The 17,051-nt window shown below is 33.8% G+C and overlaps 1 protein-coding gene across 1 annotated transcript in view; it reads right to left on the reverse strand.

Moving 5' to 3' along the window:
- Nucleotides 1–17,051, reverse strand: part of ADAMTS19 (ADAM metallopeptidase with thrombospondin type 1 motif 19) — a gene marked incomplete at both ends in the record, with an annotated part of 271,867 nt that overhangs the window by 129,798 nt on the left and 125,018 nt on the right. Inside the window, one exon of the mRNA XM_080698493.1 lies at nucleotides 11,206–11,311. Coding sequence (XP_080554619.1) covers nucleotides 11,206–11,311 — 106 coding nt within the window. The remainder of the gene's footprint in view (nucleotides 1–11,205; nucleotides 11,312–17,051) is intronic.

The raw sequence follows: 17,051 nt of genomic DNA on the forward strand, positions 1-17,051 counted from the left end.
AAAGGCCTCATAAATGAAATCAAGTAAAGTGTATGGAAATGAAAGAACATATGAATAGAGAAATTGAGGCCCAAAGAAATACCAAAAAGAGGCTTTGAGTGAAATAAAGAAGTAAAAAAATGAATTAAAGATTTCAATGAAAACCACCTTTGGCAGACTAGACCACATGGACAATAGAGTCTTAATCCTGAAAAACAGTTCATTCAAAACTGACCACACAGTCAACAATATAGAAACAATAATAAGACAACATGATCAAAACATTCAAGGAATGTAGAATAATATGAAATGATCTAACTTTCAGATAATAGGCATTGAAGAAGGTATAGAAGCCCAAACTAAGAGTATTAGAAATCTCTTGAGAGACTTAGATGAAAGACTTTGTAGTTACTAAAGGAAGGCATAAGTCCATCACTCCAACATACAGGCACAAGTAGAAACTTCCTAAATAAGACACCCAGAGCTCAGAAAATTAAAAAAAAAGACTTAATAAATGAGATCGCATTAAACCGAGAAGTTTCTATTCATCAAAGGAAACAGTCAAGACTATAAAAAGACAGCCTACAAAATGGGGGAAGGTCTTTGTCAGTTATCCCTCTGATAAAGGACCAATATATAGAATATACAAAGAACTTAAAAACTTAACACTAAAAAAAAAAAAAAAAAACAATTAAGAAATGGACAATTGGCCAGGTGTGGTGAAGCATGCTTATAATTCCCACACTTGGGAGGCGGAGACAGGAGGATTGTACAGGTTCAAAGCCAGGCTTGCTGGCTTAGAAACCCTGTTTCCAAATAAAAATATAAAATAATTCTGGGAGTATAGCCCAGAGTTAAAAGGGTTCCATACCCAGTACTACCACTAAAAAAAAAGAAGAAAAAAAAAAAAAGAAATGGACAATTGAACCAAACAGACACTTTACAAAAGAAGAGATATAAATGGCCAGTAAGTAAATAGAAAAATGTTCAACACCATTAGCAATCAGGGAGATGCAAGTTAAAACTACATTGTGGTTTCAGTTCCATCTAACCCCAATCAGAATGGTAATCATCAAAAAGTCAAATAATAATAAATGTTGATTAAGATGTGATATATAGCAACTCTTCTACACTTTTGGTGGGATTGAAAATTAGAAGACCTGCTATAGAAATTAATGTGTAGAGTCTTAGAAAATTGATAATGGGTCTACCATATGATCCAACTATGCCATACCTGGGTATCTTTTGAGAGCACTGAAATCAGAGAACTACAGTAATATATGCCTATCCATGTTCTTGGCAGAACAATTCACAATAGTAAAATTATGAAATCAACCTAGGTACCTATCAATGGATAAATGGGTTGCAAAGTTATGAGATATAAACACAACTGAATTCTACTCAGAAATAAAGAGGAACATTATATCACTGGCAGCAAAATGGATGGGCCTTAAGAGCATTATGTGAGATTACGTAGTCCCAGAAAATAAACAGTCATGTTTTCTCTTATTTGCAGAATCTAGTGAGCAATTGGGACATAGGGGTGACTTTAGATCATGGAAGAGAAACTCCATTCTCCTTGAGATGTGTTCTAAGGGGGAGGGCGGCAGGAGGAGAGTGAATCAATGAAGAAATCATTTCCAATGTCATTATATGCTTGTGAGAATACCAATGTCAATATCCAATACAGGGATAGGAAAGGGAAAACCCCACCAAGTGCTGTGTGCATATATGTTACCAACACTATGAACTGAATTATAAAATGAGATGCTAATGCATCAATAAAAGCATAAAAGATTACTTTTTAGAGTTTTAGTGTTTAAAATGGATATGAGATCTTTCTTTCTTCTTTCTTTCTTTCTTTCTTTTTTGCAGTACTGGAGATAGAATTCAAGGACATTCTACCTCTGAGCTACATCCTCAGCCCTATTTTTTTATTCTTTATTTTGAAACAGTGTCTCACTGAGTTGCAAAGGACCTCACTAAGTAGCTGAGGCTGTCCTTGAACCACGATTCTCCTGTTTATTCCTCCCAAATGCTGGGATTACAAGCGAGTACACCACATCCAACAATATGGAATATTTTAATATCTGTTCAAATTTTATTTGATCCAAATCCCAATATAAATGTAACATTGAAATATATGCCAACTTATTACTAAAAAAATAACAAATTCCTCAAATAGAGGACATTCTTATTCTGCTTGTAGCACAGGTTATACGCTTTTAGAGATAACAGATTTATCTATTTATTCAATATGTACATTTTAAAATACATACTATGTGCTGAATACCCAAGACTACTGTTTTAGATGATAGAAATAGGACAGTAAATTAGGGAGATAAGAATTTATAATATATATGATAGTATGATAGATAGATAGATGGAAGATAGATGATAGATAGATACATGAGCTTTTGAAAAGTTTTATAGACAAAATTAACATGGGAAAAGGGGAATAACCTAAAGTGGTGAGTGGTAGTACTTACAATTTTAATACATGACAAATGAAAAGCCTAAGGGAAAAATATTACTAAACAGAAAGCTGAGGAAGAAAAGTGGAATTTGAGATATAATAATCAGAGAGAATGTTTCAAGAAGGGAGAGAGAGAGAGAGAGACCCCCAAAAGCAAAGGCCTGGAAGCAGGTGCTTGCTTCTTCTTCTTCATGTGTTTGAGTTACAGCAAATGGGCCACTGCATCTGGAATCCAATCAGGAAGGGAATGGCTTGCTGTAAGGAGAGGGGTTAGAACATGTCGGGCCTGGGGAGGCCACTGTGAGGAATGGAGATTTTATCATGTGAGATAAGAAGTTATTGGGTCTTGAGCAAAAACGGCAGGAAATTTGCTTTTTATGAAAACAATACCCAAGCCAGTTATGGTGGTCCACACCTGTAGTCACAGTACTTGGGATTCTAAGACAGGATAATTACAGGTTTAAGGCTAGTCTCAGGAACTTAATGAGACCCTATTTCAAAATTAAAAATAAAAGGGTTTGGGGTATAGCTTAGGGATAGAAAGAAAGAAAGAAACAAAACAATTTTTCTGACTATGAATTGGAAACAAATTGTGGAAGGCAATGGCTGAAAAAAAATTTAAGAGATTAATGTAATAATCAAGATGAGAGGTAATATTGGTTTAGCCCAGGATGGTAGAAGAAAAATCAATCCAATTCTGGAGATATATTATGAAGTTAGAGTTTATGGCTGATGGATTAGATGTAGGGAGGTGGCAAGCTTCAAGAATATTCTATGTTCTCTAATTAATCAACTAGAAAAGGAAACTGCTTTCCCTTCCTGTGACAAGAAGGCCTCAGGGTTAACCCTTTTATGGGTAGTCATTTCAACTTGTGGGTCCTTGAGTAAAAGGCCACCTTCTATGTGGATTCAGAATATCTCAAAATACAGAATTTTATTTCTATAAAACTTTATATTTAACAACTTATTGAAAATCCCAAGTAATATAAAATACCCTAAATAATTTGAATATATATAGCATCTATTTTCTAATTTTCACAAACATTTCTGCACACAAGAATATATTATTTGCTAAGATATCTACTATACATATTATATCATTCCTGTATTTAATATATATTTTAGAATGGCTAATATGTACTAAACATTTTCAAAGGTATTAAGAGCCTCATGATAAATAAAAACATATATGGCTTACCCTCTTGGAGCTGACAGCCAAATGAACCATTTATCTGGTAGAATGCACATTTATGAAGGAAATGGCGACATTAAGATGCTCAGTGGAGAGACTGAGCTATATAGAATGTCTCCTTTAGGAGACAGCTGTTGACCTGATATTTAAACTACAAATTGAGAAAGATAAAGACTCAAAGATGAGAAGGGAGAGCAGTCCAGGCAGAGGGAGTAGCATGGGCCAATGTCTTCTAGATAGAAAAATGCGACACCTTAAACACACCATCTGAACTCTGCTATGGGCATAGTGCTGAGGAAGAAAGGGCCTGCAGAGAGGATGACCTAGGAGCTGAGGAGAGGACTGACCCTCAGAGGCAGCCTACAAGGCGGTGCAGCAGAATTAAGTCAGCCAAAACTCTTCCACATTTCTGGCATAGCACTGTAATTAATAACATGGGCTTTGGATTTGGACAGACTTGGCTTTGAACACCCATTCAGGCACTTCTTAGTTGTGTGAACTTTGGCAATCATCATCTCTAAAATAAAGCTAATATTATTGCTTTCCTTCTTTAGGTGGGAGCAGAAGTCTTTGGCCTCGATGTGCTAAGCCTGTGCAACATTTTGCTCTTCAGAACAAAATTTCCAGATTTAACAAGGTAAGAAAATAGTCACAGGATGATGTTATTAATAAGCATCTTTAATATTATTGTTTCCCTAATAATTTATATGTTTATAGTATATAAGCCCTGGATTCAATTTTAGCCAGTATTAAGTTTAGGTTTGAATTTTAGTATAAACATACTCAATAATGAAGAAGGTATTTTGCTTTTGGTTGCAATCCACAAAGAGTACTTACTTATTTGTGGACATATAGAAAAATCATGTGGGATATATGTGTATTTATATACATTCTCTTTCTGTTTTTCTGTCTCTCTGTCTTTCTGCCACTATCCTCTCTTTCTTTCTCTCTTATCCCCCATATATATTAAATATTGTACAAAGGAAAAGTTTTATTATTTGCAAAGATCTGCATCATAGGATTATGTCTAAACATACTTTACATATACATGATGGCAGAGATAAGTAAGTGCAGACCACGTTTAACTTTAAAGGCTAAAATTTTAAAAGATTCAATTTTTGTTTGTCGCAGCTCAAACACACTTCCTAGGGCAACGTGGACAGAATGAGTTGAAGGCCTGCCACATCTTGTTACATGAGAGGGCTTCACAGCATGCAGTCTTTCACAGGATTACATGGAGTGTGGTCTGTGCACTGGCTGCTCTTTGGTGAAGAGTTTATTACTGATTTGTATCCATAAGTAGTCGGTGGTCTAATGTAAATCAGCTACATCACTAAGCACATAGTTTTAATCCAACTTATTTTTCATTTCATTTCAAGTTTTATGCAATGGAGGAACCAATAAATCATATCTGGCAAAAACTCTTTATCTCATTACAGACCACATTTGGGTAGTAAGATCACTTATAGAGCAGCTAATGGGAAATGCAATTTTAATGGAGAGAACTTTTCTACATACATTGAAGTAAATTCTAGACAGTTTAAAATATCAAATGGAGTATGTGGTGAGTGGGGACATAAAGCAGCTACACAAAAATATCTTTTCCTAATATTAAAATTAGAATGAGAAAATACCTACAAGTACAAAAACTTACAGTATAAAATTTAACTACCTAAAAATATGTAAGCACAAATATTAAAAATAAAGATTAAACAAACTAGTATAACTATGAAAATCTTTATATTTGACCAAAAAAGAATGACCTTTATATAAAAAGAAATCCTGAAAAATGAATCTCTCCTAGCTTTTCTTTACTCATTTATAAAGTAACAATAAAACAATACTTAGTTCAAATTTTTCTGAGATTGAATTAGATATAAATATATAGTATTTAGTACAATGCCTACTAATAAAAGACATTGTTATTTTTATTAAACACACTTTGACAACCTAATATAAAATATGAGGTTTTGAAACTAAGAATACTGTGTAATTGTACAGTAAGGAGTTAACTCAGCAAGTTTGGGTGGTCTCAAACCTCAACATTCTAAAGAAAGGTTTGGTCCTTGCCTAGCTCCTGGGAGGTAACCTCTAAGCCCTTGGAATAACCTGCCAAAATCTTTTTGACAAGAATATCTTTGTTTACCTGGGGCCATGACAGTTTGTGCTAACCATGTAATTTATGGTGGGGTCTAGAGCCAGGTTGACCTCTGGAGGGGATGGTGACTGAAGGTTTGCCTTAGAGGTAACTTGTCATGGTTACAGCACCAAACTCCAGGAACAATCCTGGATACCAAGGCTCCAGTTAGCTTCTAGTTGCCAATATTCTGTGAGCATTTTCACTCATTGGAATAGAGATTAGGCACCATCTGCTCAGCTTCACTGGGAAAGAACAACTGAAAGCTGGGGCTTGTGTCTCCTGGACTCTGCCCTGTGTGAGGATTTTCTCTTGAGGATTTTAGTCTACGTCTTTTCATAGTAATAAATTATAACCAAAGTAAAACAGCTGTGCTGTTTTTTGAGTCTTGCTAGCAAAGCAGTAAACCTGAGAGTGGTCTTGAAAATATCCCCCAAACACAGTAATTTAATTACATTTAATATATTAATAATAAGTTGTGACCTGTAGTCAATATAAAGTACCTTACTTTAACAAACTATTGCTCATAAAGATAAAAAAAAATAAAGTGAATATGTGACTATATACACATGTATTTAACATACTCTCAAATTCATAAACAAGTTCTTAAGATATTTTTATCTATAAAAATAAAATACTAGACTTCATTATAGAAATTAATGAAAATGTAATTTGTATTTTAGAACTCTTGTTAGAAGAAAATTAAGAATGCTTCTTAGCATAAATATATAAATACATATATATTACTTTGTAAAGAAATAAAAAGACGTTGGTTTTGTCATTTATTTTATTTTTCTTACTGCAGATTTTAAACTTGTGCTTTTGTGTATAATTGTGCATAATATTTTAAATTGGTTATTTATCAAAGGAAAAATTGAACATATTTCACTGACATTGTGTTAGATTCCTTTGCAAGAGTTAGAGAAGGACATTTTGTTCTCTCTAAGAACACAAGTCCTCACTCTCAAGATTCATTTTGTATTACTTGGTGACTCATACTGAATTTTTCAGGTATAAGTCCAATCATTCAGGAATTTCTAGAAATCAATTCAACAAATATACACTCATCTCAAATCAGTTAAGAAATGATTTATGTGTGATTATAAAGATGTTCTTGAATTGAAAAGATTAAATGGAACCATTCTTCTGTTCTAAAATTGTGCTTGGAAGCATTATATATAATGTTATTAGTTTCTAGAAGACTATTTCTACTTATATAATTGAACAACAGCAAAAAAGAAAAAACAAATCCCAAAAGAAAAAGACTTAAAAGCTTTGTTTTAAGTAGACAATTCAGTCAATCACATGTCTAAGAAAAAGCATTCTGCCTGTGTGTGTGTATGTGTGTGTGTATGTGTGTGTGTACATATGTGCACATGGGATCCATAGTTATAATTATCTAAGTAGGCCTATAGTTCAGAGGTTATGTCTATGTGAATAAGTTATGTTTTTATATTTCATTTCTTTGTATGCTGGATTTTATATTTTATATAGGATACTGATATAATTTATACAGATAAATTTCCCCCATATAGATATGTATACATATATATAGATATAGGTGTATACATATATATGACATTATTTTCATGGCTGTTGTCTCTCTGAATAGCATCAAGAAAATACTAGTCTCTACTTTTGAGACAAATATTTTTACTGGTAAAGAGATATTTAATAACTGTGTAGCTCAATATATATATTACATGTCCTGGTCCTAATCTATCGAGTATTATATGTACCTCTGGCACATGTCTAAAAAACACATCAAATAAGACAGTATCTCAGCATCATTTTAGCCATTCCAATATAAGTTCCTTGTTATAAACCTATATTTCTACTACATAGAGCTGAAGTGAACTTTTCTTAAATTGTTTCATCTATTTCTTGTTTAAATAGTTGTAGCCCTTCCTTCCTTCCTTCCTTTCTTCCTTCCTTCCTTCTCCTTCCTTCCCTCCCTTCCCCTGCCCTCCCACCCTCTTTCTTTCTTCTTGCCTGCTTGCTTGCTTGCTTGCTTTCTGAAGTGGGGATTCAACCCAGGGGTATTTTACCTCTGAGCTACACCCCCAGCTCTATTTTTTATTCTTATTTTGAATCAAGGTCTCACTAAGTCGCAGAGAGCCTAAATAAGTAGCTGAGGCTGTCTGCAAATCGGCAATCCTCCTCTCTCAGTAGTTTTAGCTTTTTTAATCAAGACTTTAGTTTCTTTTAAAGTTTTAGTTTCTTTTATTGGTGCAATATATGGAATAATACAATTCAGAGATACTTTCATATATGCACATAAAGCCATACCAAGACTTTTCTAGGTTAACAAATTTGCATGATGATTGGTTCTGTTATAATGCTTTTCCTACATTTTAAATCACAATGTACATTAAAGAAATTAACTTGCATGTTTGCTTTAAACATCTCTATAACTCTATTCAGGGCACTTGACAAAATTATTTAATGTTTATTTATTAAAAAAGATCATTTGTATATGAAACTTCATGAATAGCCAAAGGGTGAACACAATAATTATTCAGGCATTTACATTTATTTTCTTATACTTATGACTAATTTTCAGCTTTTGAAACTATAAATATTTTCTTGCCTATAAACATTCTCAGTATTTTTCCTTCAAATAATGCCTAACTAAAAATAACTTCGAAACCTGGCATGGTGGCGCATGCTTGTAATCCCCGCACTTGGGAGGCAGAGATAGGAGGATTGCGCAGGTTCGAAGCCAGCCATGCTGGCTTAAGAGACCCTGTTTCCAAAAATAAAAAAAGTATAAAATAGGTCTGGAAGTATAACCCGGAGGTAGAAAGGCTTCCAGGAACCCCAGTACCACCACCAAAAAAAATAATAATAACTTTGAATTATAAAAATTAATATTGAAATTAAGAAACTAAATCCTATCATTCCTGGACTGCAATTTTCATTGAGGTTATTGCATTTCATACTTTCCCTAAAGAATGATGATTTTAAAGTACCTTTTATTCATTTTTGAAGTAACAAGTTAATTTCTTTTATTTACATTTGTGAACTGAAGGCCAAATTCCTGCATGGGAGAAAATAAAAGTATATCTATATGCTTAAAAACGGTAGCATCAAAAAATCAAGCTGGGCTTAATGGTGCATGCTTGTAATCCTAGTACTTGGGAGCCTGTGACAGGAGGATCACAGGTTCACAGCCAGCCTCAGCAATTTAGAGTTCCTCCCCAACTTAGTGAGATCTTTCTTCCAAATAAAATATAAAATTGAGCTGGGGTGTAGTTCAGAGGTAGACTGCCCTAGGTTTCAAGTCCTAATACCCCCCAACACACATACACCAACCAAACCAAAAAACAATCACTTGAAAATTATTAGGAGAGATTTAAAGTGTTTTCATCCCCAAGAAACAAAAACAAAAACAAAAAAATTTAAAAAATTTTAAAAAACCCCACAGAAGAAAACAAAAATCCTGCAAAGATGTGAGGTAATGCATATGTTAATTAGCTTAATGAGCTCAATTTACCCATTTCTCTATGTATATGTATTTCAAACTAACATGTTGTACTTAGTAGGTATATGTAATTTTTATTAATTTAAGCATCTTTAAATTTAACCATTGATAATGTCCTATTATACTTGGTTATAGATACACTATAATATTAAATTATGGGTAATTCATTGAGGTGCATATATACCATTAAATCACACCTGTTTACTTGAAGAAGTCACTTTCTATCAAAATATTTTTTCTTTTTTTGTGGTACTTAAGAAATTGAATTTAGGGCTTCACACATGCTCTGCAAGTTCTCTACCACTGAGTTACATCCCCAGTCTTATGAATTGCTTTTTTTAAGCTTTTTTCTACCAATCAGTTCCACCACCTACTCAAGTTTACACAGTAGCCAACAGCCCAGAGATCTGACGAAAACAAAGTGAGATGGGTGAGTGGCACTAGGGTGCTGGCAGAGAGGCCTTGGGTAAATGGTGCAGATTTTACTCAGCTCCAAGCAAAGGCTGCCATTTGGGACTGTACATTGAGTGTTATCAAGTGTGGAAAATTTTTATGTCAAATTTATACTTTTTGATATTGATAATTAATTCAACTTTTTACACACTACATATGTCTTTGACCAAGGAAGCCTCCCCAAAAATGACCTTCTTCCTTATGAAATCTGAGTTTAGAGAAAATTATTTCATTGTACTGCTGTTTCAGCTATCAATTGGGAAAGCCTATCATCAAAATTAAGTGTGATTTCTCACCCAGACCATGTCTAGTATAACACATTTTTTGAAAACATATGCATTGTTTTTGTGCGATTTTCATTTCAAACTAACTTCTTAACAAAGGTATTACCCACAACTAATTAAGTGAAGAACACAGGACCCAAACAGAGCAGATCACGTAGAATTTTGTAACAGTGGTTTGAGTTCAAATTCTTGCTTCAATGATTGCCATTTTCATAACTTTGTTAGCTTAAATAAACTTTGTTACACATCTACTGTTTCCTGTGAAATGAGGACACTTATAGCGCTGTACACTTGGTTGTGAGGGAGGCCTTAGAAAAGTGTAAGTGCTAAATTAAGTAATGCTATTGTTAATCAGTATTGGCATTATTAATAATACCAGTAAAATGAAATGGTGACAGTAACTGCCTCCTTGTTTTTTGTGCCAAATGAACTAATTTATGAAAATTGCTTCGAACTGTGCCTAAGAGAGTTAATGTAAAGTACAAGGTTGTGTGTGTGTGTGTGTGTGTGTGTGTGTGTGTGTGTGTGTGTGTGTTACTGCGGATTGAACCCAGGGGCATTCTATCTCCAAGCTATACCCCAACCCCTATTTTTTAATTCTTTATTTTGAAACAGGGTCTCACTAAGATGCGGAGGGCCTGAGAAGTTTGCTGAGGCTGGCCAGAAACCTGTGATCATCCTGTCTCAGCCTCCCAAGTACTGGAATTACAAGTTGTACCACCATGTTGGGTTTTCAAAATTTTTATGGAACTAATTTAATTTTTTTAAGTATACTACACCTAAACCATGTAGTTTATTTCTTTGAGTTTGTGCCTAGTAATTGCACACATAGGTACTTTTATAGGCTACAAATATTTTCACTTGTGTCAAGTGTTTTCCTTGGAAGTTAAAAAGGAATAGTTTTTCAGTTTTATGATTATTCCAATAATTACATTGTTTGCAAATATATAGTAAAATCAGTCATATTCCATGTATGTTTTGAGAATTTTAATAGTGTAGTAAGACTATTCAAAGTGTCGGTTACAACTTTAAAAAGACGATCTAAATTTAATAGTCTCTCCACCTTTCCTGTTCCCCCAAGTATTAAAAGACTTGAATTTCAAAGAAAAAAAAAATCAAAAGACATGCATGTGAATTCAATAACTCAAATTAAAAAGTTATGTGATAAAAGAGATAGTATAGTGATGATTTTTTACTTACTTGTGACCCATTTCATGAGCAATTGTAAATGCAAGATTCAGGCCATTGTCTTCAGCAATAACACATTTTCTCTTTTCACTACACATTCCATTCAAGTAGGCTATTCCTGAAAAACATAAATAGTAATTAATCATCATGTGTCTTATTTATTTATTTATTTATTTTTGGTGGTGCAGGGGAATCAACCAAGGGATATTTTATCCCCAAGTTACAGCCCCAGACCTATTTTATTATTATTTATTTTGAAACAGGGTTTCACAAAGTTGTGGAGGGCCTCATTAAATGGCTGAGGCTGGCTGTGAACCTGCAATCCTCCTGTCTTAGCCTCCCAAGTACTGGGATTACAAGTGTGCACCACCGTGCCCAGCTCATACACCTGATTTAAACTGAAAACTTTATAGTGAATATTCATAGTAGGAATGACAATGCCAGTTATTTCCACTCAAATATATCAGCACTAAGCTACATAAAATAGTCTCTATACATTGAACTTAAGGAAATATGTATGTAAAATATATGTAAAGGCAATCAACATGCTTTAATATCCTTATCAATTTCATATTTCAGACAAAGTTATTGTACCTATTACCTAATTATAATAATATATCTTATAAATATTTTTCATTGTTATATAAGATAAATGAACATCCACAAGATATAAAAATGTAAATAAAAGCATTAATTATTCTAATTTTTCCAAAACTTAGGAAGAACTTAATTTCCAAGAAATTTAGAAAACAAAAATAAACTACATATAAGATAGCCTTGAACTTACATTTATACTTAAAGTTAATAAAATTTTGAAATTTTATTTTATATTGTAGCACTTAACTAGTATAAACTATGATATTTGTATAATCAAAAATGATTCATTTAAAACTATGTATAAAGTCATTCTCTTATTGCTATTACCTTAGCTTTGGCTTTTGAGTTTTGTCAAATTAATGTGTTGAAGTTTTGCTGTGTATAGGTTTCTATTTTGTGCTGATAACCATTGTTTCACACAAAATTTTCTATACATTTCTCATGCATTTTTCCAGCCTTTTCATAATAGCTAAAATTGTCCTTTCATCCTATTCATATTTAAAACTCAGCTGAAATGAAGTATTATCATGTAATATTCCTGTTTGCCACATGGAGGTACAGTAGATACCATATGTAGTCACTTTAATCAATTTTACATTTCTTCTTCTGTATTACTTAAGTTATATATTTATATATTTCCCAATTTAAAAATAGCAATGCTACTTCAATCCTTACCTTTCTATGTATTTCTAGTCTTACTATACTGCTAGGATTTCTAATATAATATTGCTAGAGATTGAATGCAACACACACACACACACACACACACACACACACACAGACAAAATGCTTACCTAAAATCTACCAAAATTTCAGAGAAGTTCAGTTGTGACCAGGTATAACTAGTCATGTGAGTTATGCTAGGTATAACTGTCATGTGAGTAGAAAAGGGAAGAGTAGAAGTCATTTAGATTGAGGCCAACGATTTAAGTAGTGTTAAGTGGACTGGATGGATGAACAAGAAAATTCATATGACCAGAACAAACCCAGGAAAGTAGGAAATGCAAGCAACATCCATAGGAAACATGGGTGAGAGTCAAAGCCACTCGATCAGAGCTATAAGGTGGGAAAGCTCCAGAGCTGCAGTGGCTTAAGTGATAAATGAAAAGTGAGTAAATGAGGGTGGGAGAGATTTTGATTTAGAACTGAGAGCAACAGTGAAGACACGACCACTATTGTATTGTTCCTCACTAGCACTGTGATGTAGGGGAAGAGAAAGAATGAACAATATTTCTCTAGGCATTCCAGGTTAGGGAAACCTTTAACCACCAAGTTATATCACATCAATGACTATTGGGTAGTTGGTTATATAAAAATATGTAATAAATATGATTTATAATATAAAGGTATTTTATACTATAAGATATAAACACATGCAAAATAGTATAAGATATTCAAAAGTGATTCCATATTTGCATACAGGTATGATTACAACTATATATTTGCAAACAATACCACCATATTCATAGGAGAACAAAATGGCATAAAGTACATAATAATTAGCTAATACCAATTATGTTATGTGGTATGATTATGGGTAAATTTTCTTCGTCTTTTGTTATTTTTCAAATTCATGTAGGTATATATAAAAATTTTATAATGATAAAATTAAAGACATATAAACATGTCTATAAAATTTGATTGATCATTAGAGGCTTCACTAACTTCAGCCCAGGGTATGTGGTTTGTAAATCAAAAATGATCCTTTACTTCTGTTTTTCTTTTACTTAAGTATGAAGTCAGAATCGTCATCTTAGACTGATAAATTTGAATTTCATTGTTCTTACATTTGGCAAATAAAGGATTTTTTGTTGCCTTGAAAATAATGAAGAATAATTGCAACCATGACTAATTTCAATGACTTACTTTATTTTGCTTAAAAGTCCTTGCTTTTCACTTCTTTTAAAGAGCCCACGTGTTTCTTATTATAATGAAGGTTAGGGGTAAGTAGGGGAAAGGATTTAACACAGCTGTTATTAAAGATGGATGTAATACAGACCCATTTCAAAGCACTCTTAATATAAAGAATTCTGGAAATACAAAGCAAACAAAACAACCTTCTAATTCTTATCTAAAATGAATTAAGTTATGCAACACAAGTGAACAGACTCTCGTCTGAAAAGATGCTATCCTAAAACATGATATACCTCATCAAGATGATCAGAAACTACTGAAACCCTTGAAGGATGTATTTCATAATAAAGATCTAACAGGGTAAGTACGTGTTTGTATTTGACCAGATGAATATATCCTAACAACAGTAAATCTTCACAAAAGTCGAATTATAAATGGCTAATAAATACATTAAAAAATCTATATCTTTGGCCAGGGAAATGCAAATCAAAACTAAAATGAGGTTTATTCTCACCCCACTAAGAATGGCTCTTATATAAGAGAATAAAATAAAATAAAAATAAAATAAAATAACAAAAATTGGCAAACTTGTGTAGAAAAAGGAATCCATATACACTGTTGGTAGGAGTATAAATTAGAATAGTCACTATGCAAAACAGTATGGAGATTCTCCACAGAGCTAAAAGGGAGAACTGGCTATCCATTTATAGAAAAAGAGAACTAACCCCTTACCTCTCAACCTGCACAGGAATCAACTTGAGATGGATCAAAGACCTGGAAATCAGACCAGAGACTGTGAAGCTATTAGAAGAGGGCATAGGATCAACACTCCAACATATAGGCACAAGTAGTAACTTCCTCAACAAGACCTCCAAAGCTCAGGAAATTAAAACAAGAGTTAATAAGTGGGATTGCATCAAACTAAAGTTTCTGCTCACCAAAGGAAATGATCAAGAATGTAAAGAGAAAGCCTACAGAATGGGAAAAGATCTTTACCAGAGATTTCTCTAATAGAGGGCTAATATCCAGAATATACAAAGAGCTTAAAAGACTTTACAATAATAAAACAAATAACCCAATCAAGAAATTGGCAAGTGAATTGAATAGATACGTCACAAAGAAGAGATACAAATGGCCAATAGATACATGAAAAAAATGTTCAACATCATTAGCAATTAGGAAACTGGAAATGGATCCACCATAGGATCTGGCTATACCACTTCTGGGTATCTTTCCAAAGGGGTTGAAATCAGAGAACTATAGTAACATATGCATACCCATCTTCATAGCAGCACAATTCACAATAATTGAAACATGGAACCAGCCTAGGTGTTCATCAACAGATGAATGGATTACAAAATGATGGGAAATACACACAATGGAATTCTAGTCAGCAATAAAGAAGAACAAAATCATGTCATTCACAAGACGATGGAAAGAACCAGAGAACATAATGTTAAGTGAGATCAGCCAAGCACAGAAAGAGAAGGGACATATCTTTTTTCTAATATGCTCAAGCTAGGGAGTATTTAGGATACCAGAGAACTCCAGATAATGAAGGAGATCGTCAGTGAAGCCAGGGAGGTAGTGTAAAGGAGAAAGAAGGCCGAGGTTTATTATTGAAAATGCTACCTACAACTATCTATAGACATGCGACTATAACATTGTTAAATTGGATACCTGGTATTGGGAGGAAGGAAAATGAGGAAGCTGGGGGTGGGCACCAAGTACTGTGTTAATGTATATACCATTTTTGTCAATATGATCTACATCATGATGTGAGACTGTAATGCATCAATAAAATATAAATAAAACTAAAAGTGATACAGCTACGGATCCAACTCTTGTATATACTTTAGGAAAATTGAGTCAATATACAAAAGATACACCTGCATCCCCATGTTAATGTAGCACTATTCATGATAGTAAAAACATAAATCATCCTAAATGCCTGTCAACAAGTGAATTAACAAATTAACAAACCGTGTGTGTGTGTGTGTGTGTGTGTGTGAGAGAGAGAGAGAGAGAGAGAGAGAGAGAGAGAGAGAGAGAGAGAAAGGGAGTGTATGTGTGGATATATATATATATATATTATTAGACATACAATAATGAATACTACCATTTGCAGGAAAATGAAGGGAGCTGAAAGACATCATTTCATCAAAATAATCCAGACACAGAAAGATAAGAATCACATGTTTTCTCTTATATGTGGAAACTGGAGGACAGAAAAAGACGACCTGAAAGTAGAAGAGGGACTATTGGGGATGGGGAAGCAAGTAAGTGGAGAAAAAGAAGGGGAGAGATAGAGGAGAGAGCAGGGACAAAGAAGGTTAATTCAATCAAAGCTTGATACATGAATGTGTGGAAATGTCACAGTGAACACAATTAATTTGTGCAATTAAGATAAAAGTAAGTCTTCTAGCTCCAGAACTGTTGCTGTAACTGCTAGCTATACTGCCTGAGTTTGAAATCCTGGCTCTCCTGGTACAAATTTTTGGTACATCCCTAGGTAAATTATTTATTCTATGATTGTATCCTATGAGGTAAGTTATTTATCTCTCAGTCATACAATTACGTGAGACCTAATGGAAGAAAAATTAAAATATGTAACAAGCAGTAAAAAAAAAAATAAAAAGATACTGGGAATCCCTTTAGGAACATGTGCCATGCAGGTGCACTTTTTAAAATGTGATCACAAAAATGTGCAAGCTGGATTTGGGGACACACACTTGTAATCTCAGTACTTGTGAGGCTGAGAAGGAGGATGGAAGGTTTGAGGCTAGCCTCAGCTACTTAGTGAGGCCTCCCAAAACTTAGTGAGACCCTGTTTCAAAATAAAGAATAAAAAATAGAACTGGGGGTATAGTTCTGAGGTAGAATACCCCTGGGTTCAATCTCCAGTATTGCAAAAAATATGCATAATGTATTATAAAATGATAAAAAAAAAGATACTAGCAAAACCTGAGTAAGCTGGGGTTAGACAAGGAGAGGCAATGAAAGGGATGTTCCTAAACAAAAACTTGGGCAAAGAAAAGGGAGAGGAAGTGGTGAGGAGAGTGTTTCTCACAAGGTGGTGGAATAGGATCTTTGTGAAGCCACATAATTTATCTCTGCTTCACCACTATATTTAGCACATCCTCCATAAGGAGTGTCTTAAACAAGCAATATGGCTTGGCATGGTGGTGCACACTTGTAATCCCAGTACTTGAGAGGCTGAGACAGGAGGATCGCACAGGTTCGAAGCCAGCAACTTAGTGAGACTCTGTTTCCAAATAAATTATAAAATAGAGCTGGGAGTGTAGCCCAGAGGTAGAAGGGTGGAACCACAGTACCACCATAAAAACAAATAGAGCTGGGGTATAGTACAAAGGTAGAAAGCCCCTGGGTTCCAACCCCCAGTACCA

This window comes from Muscardinus avellanarius, assembly GCF_963383645.1.
Source record: "Muscardinus avellanarius genome assembly, chromosome: 7".
In the NCBI taxonomy this organism is placed as follows: domain Eukaryota; kingdom Metazoa; phylum Chordata; class Mammalia; order Rodentia; family Gliridae; genus Muscardinus; species Muscardinus avellanarius.